Source organism: Saimiri boliviensis, chromosome 2 (assembly GCF_048565385.1).
Source record: "Saimiri boliviensis isolate mSaiBol1 chromosome 2, mSaiBol1.pri, whole genome shotgun sequence".
Classification (NCBI taxonomy): domain Eukaryota; kingdom Metazoa; phylum Chordata; class Mammalia; order Primates; family Cebidae; genus Saimiri; species Saimiri boliviensis.
This window is the reverse complement of record NC_133450.1, coordinates 34,163,362-34,179,684: the sequence shown is the minus strand read 5'-3', so window position 1 is coordinate 34,179,684 and position 16,323 is coordinate 34,163,362. Positions and strand designations below refer to the sequence as shown.

The 16,323-nt window shown below is 50.1% G+C and overlaps 1 protein-coding gene and 1 pseudogene across 1 annotated transcript; both read right to left on the bottom strand.

The window, feature by feature from the left end:
- Positions 1–334: 334 nt before the first annotated feature.
- LOC120363994 (large ribosomal subunit protein eL24-like) lies at positions 335–823 on the bottom strand (annotated as a pseudogene).
- Positions 824–5,000: 4,177 nt separating this feature from the next.
- CCDC177 (coiled-coil domain containing 177) lies at positions 5,001–14,838 on the bottom strand. The gene is made up of 2 exons (XM_039469159.2): positions 14,420–14,838; positions 5,001–13,533 (listed from the first exon to the last, which is right to left on the bottom strand). The coding sequence occupies exon 2, from the start codon at positions 13,504–13,506 to the stop codon at positions 11,389–11,391; it is 2,118 nt and encodes a 705-aa protein (XP_039325093.1). The 5' UTR covers positions 13,507–13,533; positions 14,420–14,838; the 3' UTR covers positions 5,001–11,388.
- Positions 14,839–16,323: the final 1,485 nt, after the last annotated feature.

The window sequence follows — 16,323 nt, the reverse complement described above, 5'->3', positions numbered from 1 at the left end:
ATCTTTATTTAAAATCTGAGCTGGGCCAGGCATGGTGGCTTATGCTTGTTATCCCAGCACTTTAGAGGCTGAAGCGGGCAGATCACTTGAGCCCAGGAATTAGAGACCAGCCTGGACAATGTGACAAAACTTCATCTTTACAAAAAATTTTAAAATTAGCCAGATGTGGTAGCATGAGTCTATAGTCCCAGCTACTTGGGAGGCTGAAGTGGGAGGTGTGCTTGGGGAAGTTTAGGCTGCAGTGAGCCAAGATCACGCCACTGCACTCCAGCCTGGACAACAGAGTGTGAGACTCTGCCTCAAAAAAAAAAAAAAAAAAATCTGGTCTGCTAGCTTAGCATTTTCCACCAACTCGGGGAGCTGAAACTATCACAGGCTTCATGATCTTTTGCTTAGGGGATGCCTTTGTGGGTCTTTTTTGATGCTTGCTTAGCCTAATTTGCTTCCTTAGCAGCCCTGTGAGCTTGTTCTCATTGAGCCTTTCTAACTTCAGATTTCTGATTCCTCTTGGCCATGAGATCAGCAAGAGATGCACCACTAATGGCCCTCTGGAATCTGAATGCTTGGTGGTTTCTTTTCTTCTGAATTTCTTCCAACTGTCCCTCTTTGTGCATTCTTCTGCAGAGGACAATCCGGTTGATCTACAAGGGCCTCTCTTGGAAAGGAAAGCCGACTTGCATTTTACACTGAGAAGCTGCGAAGCCTGCCTGTCAGTCCTGGTGCAGCGCCTTCCATGTCTAGGGGAGGTCTTGTACCTGCTGCAGCCGCACAACCTGACCTTCATGGTGGCAGTTCCAGGGGAAAAGAAAAGATGGTGAAGGGAAGGAGAGGATCATGGGAAGAGCCATTCTTTTACAAGAAGTTTTGGCAACTTTTGAAAAGTCTGTGCTTACCCTTATCTATGTACCTATTACATCTACAGACTATTAACACATTTTGCATCAGGACCTAAATAGCAACTATCAGGTTCTGAGGCATCTGCCTTCTCCTCTCTCCTCCCTGGATCTTGATTCAGCTGCTTTAAGAGGGTTCCAGTGATGGGCCTCTTATTTTTCTGTTGAGGCGTGGGCTTATTTAGCCATCCTCAGCCTCTTGACATATATGTCCCGCCTGAATTTTTCTGTGTGTGGCATCAGCCTAGTATTTCCCAGCCTCTCCCTTTTTATTTCCTTATATCAACGCTCTCACTGCATTCTCTCCTTTTTTGAACATAAAGTTGCTTTCACCTATTTTAATAACCTCTTGCAAATGAGCCCTTTCCCTTCCCAGAGGTTTTGCACAGTTCCCTCCCTCCTTTGTTTCCACTTCTTCCAGTGGCTATCAAAAGTGGAAGTCCAAAAATTAAAAAAAAAAAAAAAGTGGAAGTCCAGACAGAACTCTAGACCTACCTAGGACAGCAGAGGCAGAATGTGAAACCCAGGCCCAGAGCTTTTGGCTAAACCCACATCAAACGATGAGACCGCTTCAATACTCATATCTTTTGCTGTGAATTGGAAGCAGGAGGCAAGAGGGCTTGTCTGGTAAATGCCACCTGTGGATCAGTTGAAATTAAGCCCACTGGATTTCCCTTTGCAGGAAGGAAGCAGGTGAGCTGCCAGACTTTCCAACACAATCTCCTGGCTTCACATGGTAATGAAAACAGGCACCTAGTTGTGAAGAAGAAGTAACCAGCGATAAGTGGGAATACTGAGTATAAACAACGCCCAGAAAATAAAAACAGCAGTTAGCAGCCCAAAGATGGAGACAGCAAAGGGGAGATTTGTATTAAATTGCTCTAAAAATTGATAAATTTTTTTCTGCCTTTAGCAGAATGAAGTCTTCTGGAAAACTACATGCCTAGTGATCATTGGAAGCCAAGTCCTGGACACTTGCAACTACTGGCAATAAGATCAGAATGTGTGGAGGGTCTAGAACACAGTTTCTGGCCAAGAGAGGTGCCTTCTTCGTATTATTCAGAGACAGATGGATGGTATGTAACTTCCCTTCAAGCTCCACAATATTGTAATCCGGTGGCCTAGGAAGTTGAAGCCTAGCCACAAATAACACAAATTTGCCAATAAGTAAATAATGACCAATGAACAAGGAGGTAGAGGAGGAAGATTCTGCCAGTGGGAGTTAATCACTCACGCGTATGAGCTGCACTTGAGCTGGACTTGCCTTCCAGAGCAGTGCGTCTCAAACTTTAATGTGCAACACGAATCGCTTGGGGACCTTGCAAAAGGAAAAAAAGAGAGAAAGAGAATAAAAAGCAGACTCGGATTCAGAAGGTCTGGGGCGGAGCCTGACCTCTTCATTTCTTTTTCTTTTTCTTTTTTTTTTTTTTTTTGAGACAGAGTCCTGCTCTGTTACCAGGCACCAGGCTGGAGTGCAGTGGTGCAATCTCGGCTCACTGCAACCTCCACCTCCTGGGTTCAAGCAGTTCTCCTGCCTCAGCCTCCCAAGTAGCTGGGACTACAGGTGCCCATCATCATGCCTGGCTAATTTTTGTATTTTTAGTAGAGACCGGGTTTTCACCATGTTGGCCAGGCTGGTCTCGAACACCTGACCTCAGGTGATCTGCCTGCCTTAATCTCCCAAAGTGCTGTGATTAGAGGCGTGAGCCACTGGACCCAGTCTGAGTTCTTCATTTCTTTTTTTTTTTTAGATGGAATCTTGCTCTGTCGCCAGGCTAGAGTGCAGTGGTGCAATCTCAGCTCACTGCAACCTCCACCTCCTAGGTTCAAGTGATTCTCCTGCCTCAGCCTCCCGAGTAGCTGGGAGTAGAGGCACATGCCACCACGTCCAGCTAATTTTTGTATTTTTAGTAGAGACAAGGTTTCACTATGTTGGCAGGATGGTCTTGATCTCTTGACCTTGTGATTCACCCACCTCGGCCTACCAAAATGCTGGGATTACAGTTGTGAACCACCATGCCCAGCTGTGCTCTTCATTTCTAATAAATTTCCAGGTAATGCCAATGCTACTGGTCTGTGGGCCACACTCTGGCATAGCAAGTTTCTCTAGCAGGGCTACCCAATAGAAATTTCTGTGATGATGGATGATGGAAACATTCTATGTCTGTGCTAGCCAGTGTGGTGGCCACCAGCCGTATGTGGCTGCTGAATGCTTTCCATGCGTCTAGTGTGACTAAGGAGCTGAATTTTTAATTTTACTTAAATTTAATTGACTTATTTTGTTCATTTTCTGTTGCTATCACAACATTTAACTAATTTAAATTTAAATAGCATATGTGGCTAGAGACCATGGAATTGGAAAGCACAGTTCTAGAGCAGTGGTTCTCAACCTTAAGTGCATATCAGAATCACCTGGAGAGCTTGTGAAAACACAGATTGACGGCCCCACCCCCAGAATATCTAATGCTGATCCTGCTGAACCAGAGACCACCCTTTGAATACCTCTGTTCTAGAATATGCATCATCCCTGATGTGGTAAGCTTCCAAGTCAGGACAAGGTAAGCCTTAGCTCATCCTTAATGCCAGCAGGACCTACCTCATGGCACTAAGCTCCAACGAGGTCTGAGCTTTCGTCCTGCAGAGCTTACACATAGACATCACTGGCAGTGAATCATATGGCTGTCATTGGGGTGCTTCAGGAGAGCCCCTTTGTTATAAAGTATCATTCCCACTGATTCCCAAGAAGCAACAGAAAATACTGGTTAAAAGCATGTGCTCGGCCAGGCGCGGTGGCTCAAGCCTGTAATCCCAGCACTTTGGGAGGTCGAGGCGGGTGGATCACGAGGTCCAGAGATCGAGACCATCCTGGTCAACATGGTGAAACCCCGTCTCTACTAAAAATACAAAAAAAAGCTGGGCATGGTGGTGCGTGCCTGTAATCCCAGCTACTCAGGAGGCTGAGGCAGGAGAATTGCCTGAACCCAGGAGGCGGAGGTTGCGGTGAGCCGAGATCGTGCCATTGCACTCCAGCCTGGGTAACAAGGGCGAAACTCCGTCTCAAAAAAAAAAAAAAAAAAAAAAAGGCATGTGCTGTACAGCCAGAGTAAGTGAATCCAAGCCGGCTTTGCTCAACACTGGCTGTGTGTCTATGGGTACATAATTGCTTAAAGTTGGTGTCTCAATTTTGTCATCTGTAAAATGGAAATAATAATAGTACCCACCGCACAGAGAATCTTTCCAGGATCAAGTGCTTAAAACAGTCACTTGCGCTTGGTACACATTGGCTATCATTGCACCTGCAATCCCAGCATTAGCAAATTGTTCCCTTCTGCTATGCATTTGCTCACCCTGCAGGTTCTCTTGAAATAAGCAGATGTTTCTGGGAAACACACTCTGCCTACTCTATAATTTTGCTGAGGATTCAGGAGTACTCTGAGGTCCACTAGGGCGTCCTTCTAGGTTATCCAAGGATAGAGGAAACGTGATGAGGTAGGAGAGCTCCTGGAAGCTTGCCATACTCTTCATCCTCACTTTGCCATGCACAGTGAGAGCTAGCATGGGCCAGCCTACCTGTTTAGCACCTCTGTGCATTGCTGCATGTCCACAGAGGACAAAAGACATCTACGAACCCAGGCCTGAAGCTGCCTCCATGCAGTTGTCAACTGGGCCAGAGGGACAGGAAGGGAGACTGAGGACATTAGCTGAGGCTTCTCAGGAAAAGCCATTAGTTGAGGATGAAGTGATGCGAAGGCACAGCCGGCTCCCTCCTTCCTGCTCCAACAGGACCCCTACAGTGAGCCCATCAGCACTCTCCCAGGTTGGGCTTGTCCCAGACCCTCTTCCTCATTCCTTGTGGCCATAGCAGAAGGCGGCTCTACAGCCCAGAATTCCTGCCAGGCACCACCACACCCTGGAGCACCAGTTCCCCACAGAACCGTGGTTCTTCCACAACCTCTCCTACTTGGTCCTGCTGAAGATGCTATCATAGAATTTGGGCATTGTCAGGACAGAAGCACACCCTCTTTTACCCTAGAAAGATATACAAATTTTAAAGCATTCTGTCATTTTACTCATCATTTAAGAAGTCTTAAAATAAAATTTCCAAAATTATCATCAGATGTTAATTTTATTGCCAAACAAGGTAAATGGGTAAACAAGTAAATCCCTACCTCCCCACACGCCCGCAACTTCAGAACTGCCATATATTACCAGGGGAACCATTTATTTAGAGCCCCACCTTTGGAATGCTTGGAAGATTGCTGCACAGCAAAGACATTCAAGCCTGGTGTCCACCAGGACCACCTGGCTTAAGCTCAATCTCCCCCATTCCCTCCTTTACCATCTTCCCAAATTTAGAATAACAGTTTCTATAAATTGAGTGCTATTTGCCAGGGATTGTGCTAACTGCTTTCCAAGAACTAACTGATATAACAATTCCCTACCAAATAGGATCTCTTGTCTCCATTTCATAGAGGACAAGAGGGATGAGTTGAAAATAGCCTGAATAAGTCAAGACACTTGCTCCTTTGCCAAACTCTTCGCCTTAAGTTGTGATAACCACAGGGACTAGATTTCCAGAACTTGGTGGATGTCAGTCATTCTGTTATACTTTGTTCCCGAGCATTGGCATTTTGACATCTAAATTCTATTTCCTAGTACATCTCTCACACCCAGTGAGAGAATGCACTGGAAAGGAGAAGTGTAGGGGCAGCATGAAAACTCTTTGTCACCATGAGGCTCGATGATGGATTTGGGAGATGCAGACACCATGCTCACAAGCCACAGCCTGAAGCAGCCTTGGGGCTGGTGGGAACAATGGACCCTTACAAGGGGCAGCTCAGCCCTCCCAGAGCTTAGCCTTCCCTGGAAGAATAAGATGGCTATAGCTCCTCCCTCTGTAAGAACACCAAGGCTGGAAGCAGTAGGGGCGGGTGAGTACGTGTGTGTGTGTGTGTGTGTGTGTGTGTGTGTGTGTGTGTGTGTATGCACATTTGCACATATATACTCAAACACAGAAGATATGGATCATTCACAAGATAGTCCCGTGAATTGTTTAAGATTCTGACACAAAAACCTGCCATCAATATTGTACTAATGGAGGGCCAGGCGCCATGGCTCATGCCTGTAGTCCCAGCACAATAGGAGGCTGTGGCGGGCGGATAACTTGAGGCCGGGAATTCGAGCCCAGCCTGGCTAACATGGTGAAACCTCATCTCTACTAAAAATACAAATTTAGCTGGGTGTGGTGGCATGCACCTGTAATTCCAGCCACTTGAGAGGCTGAGGCATGAGAACCACTTGAATCCAGAAGGCAGATGTTGCAATGAGCTGAGATGGCAGCACCGCATTCCAGCCTGGGTGATAGAGCAAGACAGTCTCAAAAACAAAACAAAACAAGCAAACAAATAAACAAAAAACTGTACTAGTGGAGCGGAAGAAAGGTATGAACATTTCAAAATGACAGCTAATTTAAAAATCATTTTGGACCATGTTTTTGTGCTCATCTGAGACAGGACTGTATTTGATGAATTGGGAAGTAATAACACTTCAAATGATGACATTATCAGTGTTTTTCTGAAAGAAACTATCCCACATTCCATATCCTAACATCTGCTACAGTAAAAAGATAGAGGCAGAGGGTAGAGGAGAGAGAGAGAGAGAGAGAGAGAGAGAGAGAGAAATCACCATCAAGGGTATTGCCTGCCATGACTTAAGAGAGGCAGCATTGAAAACTGGGCAAGAACTCTACCATCTGCCACAGTCCTGACCTACTAGAAACCAAAACAGCACCAGGGATAGCAATGAAGGGCTGGGGGCTTGTTGAGAATAACCATGGGGTTGGGAGGAGGTGCATGTAGAGAGAGATGCCAGGGAACTCTGTATAACAGAGCACATATGACTTGATGAGCTGCTCTTGTCTAAGAACACACATAACCAAAGCATGTGATCAGGTATAATATTCAGGTGCTATGCCAAACACCCAAGGCTGAATGTGCCACATATAAGGCCTAAATAATGTTTCTAGAACTGAGAGTTTTCTGCTCCTGGGTCCCTGAAAACCCCTTTGCAGGCTTAGTGAAGAAATACCAAGTTTCTTTATGTTCCTCTGCCAAATGTTTCTCTGGGTGGAGATGTGGTCATACATAGAGAAAAGGAAAGTCTACAGAGCAATCTTTGGGCTCAATTACCTGGAAGGCTTAAGAAGTAGGATATTCTGGTTTACTACATCTTTTTATGGATTCAGTATTGACCATACACTTCTTTTTGTTGAGGTTTTAAACTGGACGTGGTTCTGCAATGTTGACTCTCTTGTCTCAGCAAGAATAGTCAGATGACGGAGATGGTACCAAATTGATGTTTGGTGAATTAGGACTCTGCACAGCCTAAGGCTCGGTTCTCTAGGTCGAAGATCATTATTTATGCTGCCTCTCTTAAAGGCATGACAGACAATGCCCTTGAAGGTGATTCATCTTTCTCTCTTTCTTAGTTTCTCTCTCTCTTTGCTTACTGAGATTTAAAGCTGATTGAGTGCATGGCATGAATTTGATCTGATTAATCAAGGCTTCTCCAAGGGAAAGAGAGCAGCAGTGACTAAATCATGATCGAATGGTGGATAACTTGTCCTGAGAAGGTCTTTAAACCCAACATGGAAACAAAGATGTTGTCTGCTTATGACATTGTAGCATATGTGATCTCCAGGGTCAATGATTAGAGAGACTGTTTCCCCAGCACCAGGAGCAGTGCCTGGCACATAGCCGGTGCTCACTGAAAATGTGTTGAATGAAGGGAGTCCTACCTTCCTGGCCTATACACATTTCCTCTGATTATCATTCATTTGTTCATCCATTCCTCTGTCCTCTCCATCCAGTATCTATGTACTTACCACATGTGAGATGTAAAACCGTTGGCTATAGGGGACTCTATGCGAAACAGGATACAGCCTTTTATGTAGAGTCACCTCTCTATTTCAATAGGCTTTGTAAAGGTGAAGAAATGATAGGTGATGGACTTTACAGAATAGCCTGAACACAGACTGCATTCTCATATATCTTCACTATCCCACAGTCTTTGCCTTTAGCAAATCCTGATTTCTGCCCTCATTGGAGAGTCACAGTCTGCATGCTTCCAAAAAGAATATTCCATCATCCTGTCTAGATATGGCATAGGCATTGGTCACTGAGCAGGACACTGGACTAAGCTTCACGGATTGTTTCATCTGAAATGGTTTTGTCCTTGCTGCTTCCACGGTAATGAACTAAACCTAAGCTTCTTCCAACCCTCCCATCCCTCCTCATCTCATTTCACATTCTCTGTTTTCTAGAACAAGAGAATGTTCCAAGAGGACAAATATGAAGGTCTGTGGTCACTTTAAAGGCTGCAGTCCCCTGGGTGATAGGAACACATCCAGCATGGTGCTCTAAGGCAAATTCTGGGTACTTGTTAGAATATCATTTAGGGACAATTCCACCCAGAAAAATGTACATCAGGAGCCATTTTCCACCCACCATCCTTGTCCCCCCTCCAATGTTCTCTTGCTGCATTTCAGAACAGGAAACAACCTCTTCTCTCTGGCATTGCTTCAAGAAAAGGATATAAATAAGGGGCCCAACAAGGATTCTGGAAATTGCTTCTCCTCAGAAAGCAATATGGATATTTATCCTAGAATATAGAGGTAGGTCTATACTGTAGCAGATGGTGCGGAACATTCTTTATTGTCACTAGGTTTGGCTTCTGGGTTTTTTTTTTTTTTTTTTTTTTTTTGAGACAGGGTCTTGCTATGTTTCCCAGGCTGATCTCAAACTCCTGGACGCAAGTGATCCTTCCACCTTGGACTCCCAAAATGCTAGGATTACAGGCATGTACCACCATAACCCAGCCCTGTTTTTGCTTTAATTCTACTTGGCTATATGGGCTTTTGTTTTTGGAAGAATCTAAAAGGTTTTGTCTTTACACAGTGCTTCCCTCTAAGTGCAAACTTCTAATTTGGTGAGATTCAGGCCTGGGCCTTTGCAACACATGAGATACTATAATTTGTGCTTTTCAAGACTACTTTCTTCACCAGGTCATGACAGTACATCACACACTCTAACCACAGTACAGTTACATGATCCTTCCTGTTTATAGCAACTGTACCTTCAGTTCCAGAGTTGTAGAACTGGGGAACTCATCTGGATTCTGATTCATCCCCACAGTGTTTGTGTAACAGAGGGCAGAAATCATGATCCCCATTCTACAGGTTAGGGAAACCGAGGCACAGAGAAGCAATCTACCCAAAGTCACTCATAAGCCAGAAAACAAACTTAGTAAAGGTCCAGGCAAGATCACCTATGTTCCTTTCAGTGCCTTATCTGAAAAATCAGATTGTTTCCTCCAATGAATGTACATACTTTGGAAGTAAGCAGTTTTAAAGTGGAATTTTCTATGGAGGTTTCAAAAGCTCTTTACCAACTCAAGAACCACAAGGTAAGAACCAGAATCACATTAACCTTTTAGTTAAATGCTTCTGATTCATGGATAATACCAATTATTTCAACTCACTGACAACCTGGCTACCAACAAGAAAATTTAAGGAAAAAATTCACCCATTCAAGAAATAAACCTCAGTACACAGCTCCTTTCCTTGTTTCATGACATCTTAAGCCTCACACACAACTTCCTTCTACATAATATACCTTTTATACTTGTTGACATGTGATGGGGTGGGGGTGAAGGGTTGACAAAGTGTGTGTGTTTATGTATGTGTGTGTAATAATCAGCCATTTCAGGGACAATTTTACCCAGCAGAATATATATGAAATATGTTTAATGTAGTAGTTCTCTACCCTGATTCTTTCTTTCTTTTTTTTTTTTTTGGTAACTTTTTATTCCTGATCCTGGTTTAATGTAAAAAGTGATGTTTTACTTCCCACCTTCCCTGATGAAGGCAGAGTCAATGGGTGGATATGGCAGGGGGGCGGTGTCAACTTCATGGACGGGAAGCACTCTAAAGGTTAAAATTGCCTAATGACAACTGAATTTGACCTTTTGGACCAGGGAGTCACCCGGTATTGCAAGTATTTCACCCCAGAGGCTAAATGACCATCTGTCCATGATGCACTGCCCCTTCCAACACCAGGAATCCACATTCCCAGAAAGAAACTAGGCTGACAGCAATCCTCCTGCCTCCCCGCTTCCAGGTCAGGAAAGGCACAAAAAGGGCCAACAAATAATACTGACACGATGCTTTGGATCCAGGAGGCCTTGTGGCACCGGGAGAAGAATACGGATGGTCCCATCTGGCGAATGGGAACGCTGAGGTATTGAGAGGGTGAAATACTTTCAGCCATAGGTGAGGGGCTACCAGGAAATTTAAGAGGGAGACTTTTTCCTGGGGACAGGTGGAGAAGGTACACGGGCCAACGACAGTGAACACAACTCTCAACAAAGAGGCAATTCCAACTCTTAGGCCACCATAGTAAAGCAGCCAAGGATACCCTAATTGTCCTCAGAGCAGTAGAGATGATTCCTTCACAGAGGGAATCCTACACTCCAAACTCTCTGGGGCCCACCCTTGAGACTGCATGCGGGGCTGGAGATTTAGGCAGGAACGGCCTGGGGAGGCACGTAGGGTAGCTCTGCTTCTTAAGGCATGGCTGCTGTCTTCATGGAGTGGGCCCAACCCTGTAGGAAAGCTTAATGGGATGGAACACTGTTGCCAAAGGAACCTGCCCCCTCCAGGGGTTGGAGGCTTCTATTAAAGCTAAACGGCATCATCAAAACAAGCAATTTCCTGTGCCACTTGGTAGAACAAGGAGAAACGGGGCAAAGAACGAAAATTGAACATTATCTGCAGATGATTGTCTAACTAGAAAACCCAAGGGGCTGAACTGGAAAACTATCAAAACTGATGGGAATTTGCTCAGGTGGCCGATTAAAAGTCAGGTCTAAAAAATCAAATGCTTTTTGGATCATTTGGGCATGGCTTGACACCTTGGAGGAGCTGTGCTTTTCTGGGAGCCCTCCGAGCTTTGGGCAGCTTGCCATGTTTCGAAAGATGGAGGTGAGCCAGGGTGCTGGACCCTCAGCAGCAGCAACTCTATCTCAAACGCCAATGTCGGAAAGGTGCCTGGGGCAACTGCTGCATAAGGGGTGGGGACAACCACCTCTGCCCTCTCGTGGAGGGGGGGGCCTCTCCCCAGTTCCGACCACTCCCTTTACCCCCAGCTTCTCTATTCCAACCCAAGAGACACATAAGGAAGTTTGGCAAGGGCCGGTGCAGGAGCCACCAAGGGTGGATGTGGGCAGATTGTGCTGTCATCTCCAAACGAAGTAAGTTTTAAAAACAAAGGGGGCCGGCTGACAGGTCCCACATGTCTGTACTGTTGTTGCCTCATTGGTCAGAAGCCTCGAGAGGCCACGGCGCTGCGCACTGAATGGGGTCTCCCACGATGGTCAAAATGGTTGAGGGAGGCCCCACGAGGCTGTGCATGCCAATCTGGCTGGCGAAGTCCCGCAGTTATTTGCGGTCCAGGCTGGCGTGTAGCTGGGCCTCCCGCACCATGCGGTCGAAGGAGCGCGTGTTGGTCTCCTCGCGCACCTTCTCGCGCACGTGGAAGGAGGCCCGGGCTGTGGAGCGGGCGCTCTCCAGCGCACTGCGCCGTTCCCGCGACAGCTGCTCGCTTCGCTCCAGCTTGCGCCCAATGGCCTGGAGCAGCTCTCGCCGGCGGCAGTCTTCGTCCCTCTCCACCTTCTCCTTGTTGGCGCGTTGGGCTCGTTCCTTCTCCATCCGGCTCTGGCCTACGCGCCGCGCCTTCTGCTGCACTGCTTCCTCGGCCACCTGCGTTGCGTGCTGCAGCCGTCGCTCCCCCGCCCGGGCCAGCGCCTCCAGGTGCGCCTGATGCTCCCGCTCTTTGCGCTCTGCCGCCTCCTTGGCCCGCCGACCCTGCAGCTCCTCTCGCCGGGCCCGCTCCCGCAGCTCTCGCGTACGCTGCTCCACCAAATGCTCGTAGTTCTCCTGCGCACGGCCTAAGCTGGCTTCCAGCGAGCTCCGCAGGCCCTCTCGCTCCTGGCGCTGCTGCCGCGCCCGGCCCTGGAGCAGCGCCTCGTGGCGCGCCCGCTCGGCCCGGCTCAGCTCCCGCTTCTCCCGCTGCAGCTGGCCCTCCTGGCGCTGCTTGGCGCGGGCCGCGCGCAGGGCGCGTTCCCTGCGGATCTGTTCGGCCCGCTCCCGCCCTTCCTGCAGGCCTTCCTCCCGCTGCTTCAGGTTTTGCTCCTGCTGGAGCTTGCGCAGCCGATCCTCCCGGGCCGCGCGCTCCGCCCGCTCCCGCCGCAATAGGCCCTGGCGCTCGGCCAGCTCCCGCCGCCGCTCCTCGCTGCGCTCATACTGTCGCTGCCGCCGCCGCGCCGCCTCGCGCTCTTCGCGGCCACGGCGGCCTCGCCGCTCCTCCACCTGCGCAACCCAGGCTCGGCGGCCCTGCTCCAGGGCGCGCTGCTTCTCCCGCTCCTCGCGCTCCCGCCGCTGCTCAGCGCGCATACGCTGCAGCTCCCACTGCCCGTGGGCCGCGGCGCGCTGCTCCAGCAGCAGGAGCTCCTCCTGGTGCCGCGCCAGCATGAGCGCCGCGATCTTCCGGTCACGCTCCGGCACCCCGCGCAGGCCGCGCTCGGCGCGCACTTGGCGCACGATGCGCTCCACGTGCTGAGCTGTCTGCGGCGAGTGGCTCAGGTCGCCGAGGCTGAAGCTCCGGCCGGTGATGGGAACCAGGGTCAGGGCCGACGGGCGGCCCGGAGCGTTGGTGTTGGAGGACCCCGACCCCGCCAGGCAGCTGTTCCTGGCCGAGCCCCGCTGCGGCCAGCGCAGCTCCCGCAGGCTTTCCCCACTGTAGGAGGACGACGATGCGCCCGACTCGGAGCTGAGGGCGCCCTCACGCCGGCGCGACAGCGAGTCCAGCGAATGGCTCTTCCTGCCTGTCCGAGAACCCGCTGGCGGAGGTTGGGTCCGGGCCGAGGAGGGACTGGAGGAAGCCTTGCGGGCCGCACGCGGAGCAGGCGAGGCCGGGAGGCTGGCGCTGCTGCAGCTGCTGCTACTGCCCGCGCTCCGGGCGGAGGCCGAGGCGGAGGCCGCGGCAGCTGCGGGGCCCAACGGCGTGAAGAGGCGTCGCTTCTCCTCGCGCATGATGCGCTCGCGCTCCGCCCGGCATTGCTGCAGCTTGGCCCGCCGCTCCGCCTCGTAGGCCTCGTACAGGCCGGTGGCCACCCGCATGGAGCGTCCCGGAGCCTCGCGCACCAGGTCGGCCAGGGCCCGCGGCAGCAGCTCCACCGGCTTGACCGCACAGCGGGCGCAGGCCTCTAGCGAGCGGGGGCTGGTCAGCACGTAGCGGCTGCCCTCCGCCTCTGGGCAGTCGAAGTTGAAGAGGTCGAGGTGCAGCAGCGGGGACTGCTCCCGCCGCCCGCCTTCTGCGGCTGCACACGGGACTTCCGCCTTGCGGGGCACCGCCGCGGAGGCGGAGGCCGAGGCCGAGGAGACTGAGGGCTGCTGGGCGTCCTGGTTATCAGGGGGCACGGACGCCGCGGCCTCGTCCCCGCCTGAGTCTCCAGCCTCCGCTCCTGCCTTCTCTTCTTCAGGCACCGGGTCCACCATGGCTGAGCCCGTCCTTTGTTGGAATCTCTGTGGATGACAAGGAGGGACATCGAGGAATACATGTGAGAGCTGCTCCCCCCCTCATCGTCCATATTCACCCCATCCCAACTTAATCCATTTTCGGATTAGGCTCAGAGGCTTTGGTGGAACATAAATCATAAAACCGATGTCGGAAAGCCCAGGCAGCGCGCCAGAACGGGGATGGGGGTGGGGCGGGCACTCGTGCTCAGAGAGCAGCCTGGATCTCCCTCGGCCGCGGAATGCGGGGTGGAGGCCTGTGTCGAGGCTCCTCTGGGCGCCTGGCCGGCTGGATGCATCCCCTTCCTGCTGCAAGTTAAAAGATCCAGGTGCAGGCAGCAGCTAGCAAGGGAGGCGCTGGAGGATTCCCGAGAGGATTAGCGTATTTGTTTGTAGCTTATGCGGGCTACCGGGGATGCAGCTTTGCAGGAACAAAAAAAGCAAGAGGCCTGTTCATCCCCAGGGACCCCATTTGCCTAGGGGAAGAAGTTTATGGTTGATTTCCCCTGCCAAAGGAGACTCCGGCGCAGGGCCCCCGGGTGATTGAAGGGCTGGGAGAAATCTCCAAGGCCTCTCCGGGAGGGGTGATGGAGTCTTTCTCCCGCAGCTCGCTCAGGGCTTGCTGAGGGCTCTGCACGCCGCCTCTGCCCCCACCTCCGCCCCCACCGCGTGTTTGCTGGGGATGGAGAAGGCGCCTGGATGCTCTCAGATGCACCCCATCTCCTCCAAGTCTGAATGTGCTAAAGATACTATCCACCCCAGTCTGGTTTCAGATACCCGCCCTCGGGTGCCCTCCGAGTTCTCCCACAGCATTCCAGTGGGTGGGCTTCTGGAGCGCAACGAACCTGGCCGCACCAGTGTCCATAGCTCCCGGTACCCGGGCTGGTTCACTCACCCCGCGTCCTGGGCTTCGGCCCCGCGCCAAGGGCTTTTGTTCGCAGCTCGCCGCTGTCCCCTGCGCTTCTTGATTCAGTCTCTGCGCCGGCGGGGTTGGGTTACTGCCGGCTGCAGCCGCGAAAGGAGCCCCATCTGCCGCCGCCAGCGTCCCTCCATGGGGTCTGCGAGCCGGGCGCACGCACCCCAGATACTACCTACACGAGGCAGGGGCAGTGCGACAAAGTCTCCCTGAAATAACGCGGCTCTGCACCCTTTCCTCACACCGATTCTTTAAAAAAGAAGCCAGGTTCCGTCGCTGCTGCATCCCTCTACACCTCTACAACTGTGGAGGTACCGCAGGTCCCACGCTGCCCCCTGCGCCTCCTGGCGGACAGTCGGGGGTGCTAGTTTGTTTGCTTAGAGGACGAAGCAGCAATTTAAAAAAAAGTATGTATGCACATATACACACACATATAATATGTATGCATATATACACACGTGTAATATGTATGTATATATATAATACACACATACAGGTAGATATAGGTATAGATATAGAGAGATATAGATACATAGATCAACAAGAAACCCTAGTCATTCAGCAGCCTAATTCGGTAAAACGAAGGAATCTCTCAGCTTGTTTCTAAAGGAAACCCTGAGGAGCAAACAAGCTTGATAGCAAATAATTGGGTGGAAATATGGCGCCTGATGCAAAGTGTGATTTTTTTTTTTTCAATGAAAAACTAAAAACAGGCTGGGCAAGGTGGCTTAACCCTGTAATGCCAGCACTTTGGGAGGCCCAGGCCGGCAGATTACTTGAGTCCAGGAATTTGAGACCAGCCTGGACAACATAGCAAGACCCCATCTCTACAAAAATTTTGAAAAATTAACTGGGATGGTGTCCTGTGCCAGCAGTCCCAGCTACTCTGGAGGCTGAGGTGGGAAGATCACCTGAGCCCACGCGGTTGAGGCTACAGTGAGCCATTATTGCTCTATTGCACTCCAGCCTGGGTGACAGAGTAAGACCCTGTCTCAAACAAAATAAAAACAACACCAAAAATAAGAACACACATGGGTTTGAGGCAGGTGGAACATATGTAACTGGTGTTTAATGCAATGTTTTATGACTTCCTGGTTATAGATAATAATAATTATAACCAGTTAGTGCCATATAATGAGTGTTATTTTAAGACATCTCCTGCCCACCTCTTTTCCACTTTGAGTGGTAGTGGCCATAGGAGACAGGTTGGAGGAATGCTTCATGGAGGGAAGTTGAGGAGTGGGTGTTAACATTAGAGGGCATATTGAACTATGTATTAGATAACCTTGGCTGGGTGTGGTGGCTCACACCTGTAATCCCAGCACTTTTGGAGGCCGAGGCAGGCGGATCACTTGAGTTCAGGAGTTTGAGACCAGCCTGGCTAACATGGTGAAACCCTGCCTCTACTAAAAATACAAAAATTAGCTGGGTGTGGTGGCACCTACTGTAATCCTAGCTACTCGGGAGGCTGAGGCAGGAGAATTGCCTGAACCTGGGAGGCAGAGGTTGCAGTGAGCCAAGACTGCACCACTGCACTCTAGCCTGGGTGACAAAGCGAGACTGTCTCAAAAAAAAAAATTAAAATAAATTTTTAAAAATTGTCAGGTAGGCTCTGAGAAGAAATTGAAAGGTTTTAAGTGGGGAAATGACATGATTTTGTTTATAACTCTGGCAATAGTGAAGTGGAGGCTTTACAAGGGCCAGGGCCAGGAAGAGGCAGCAAGCCCAGTTAGCTAGACACTGTGATCACCCAAGGCAGGAAGGATTGGCGCCAGAGAGGAACAGTGGGAGGAGGAATATGGCACATAGTGATGGGGAGGGCCAGGGAAAGATGGATTCCTTTTTGGATGGCTTGATTGAGGTAGAGCTGCTCAGCAGGTGGC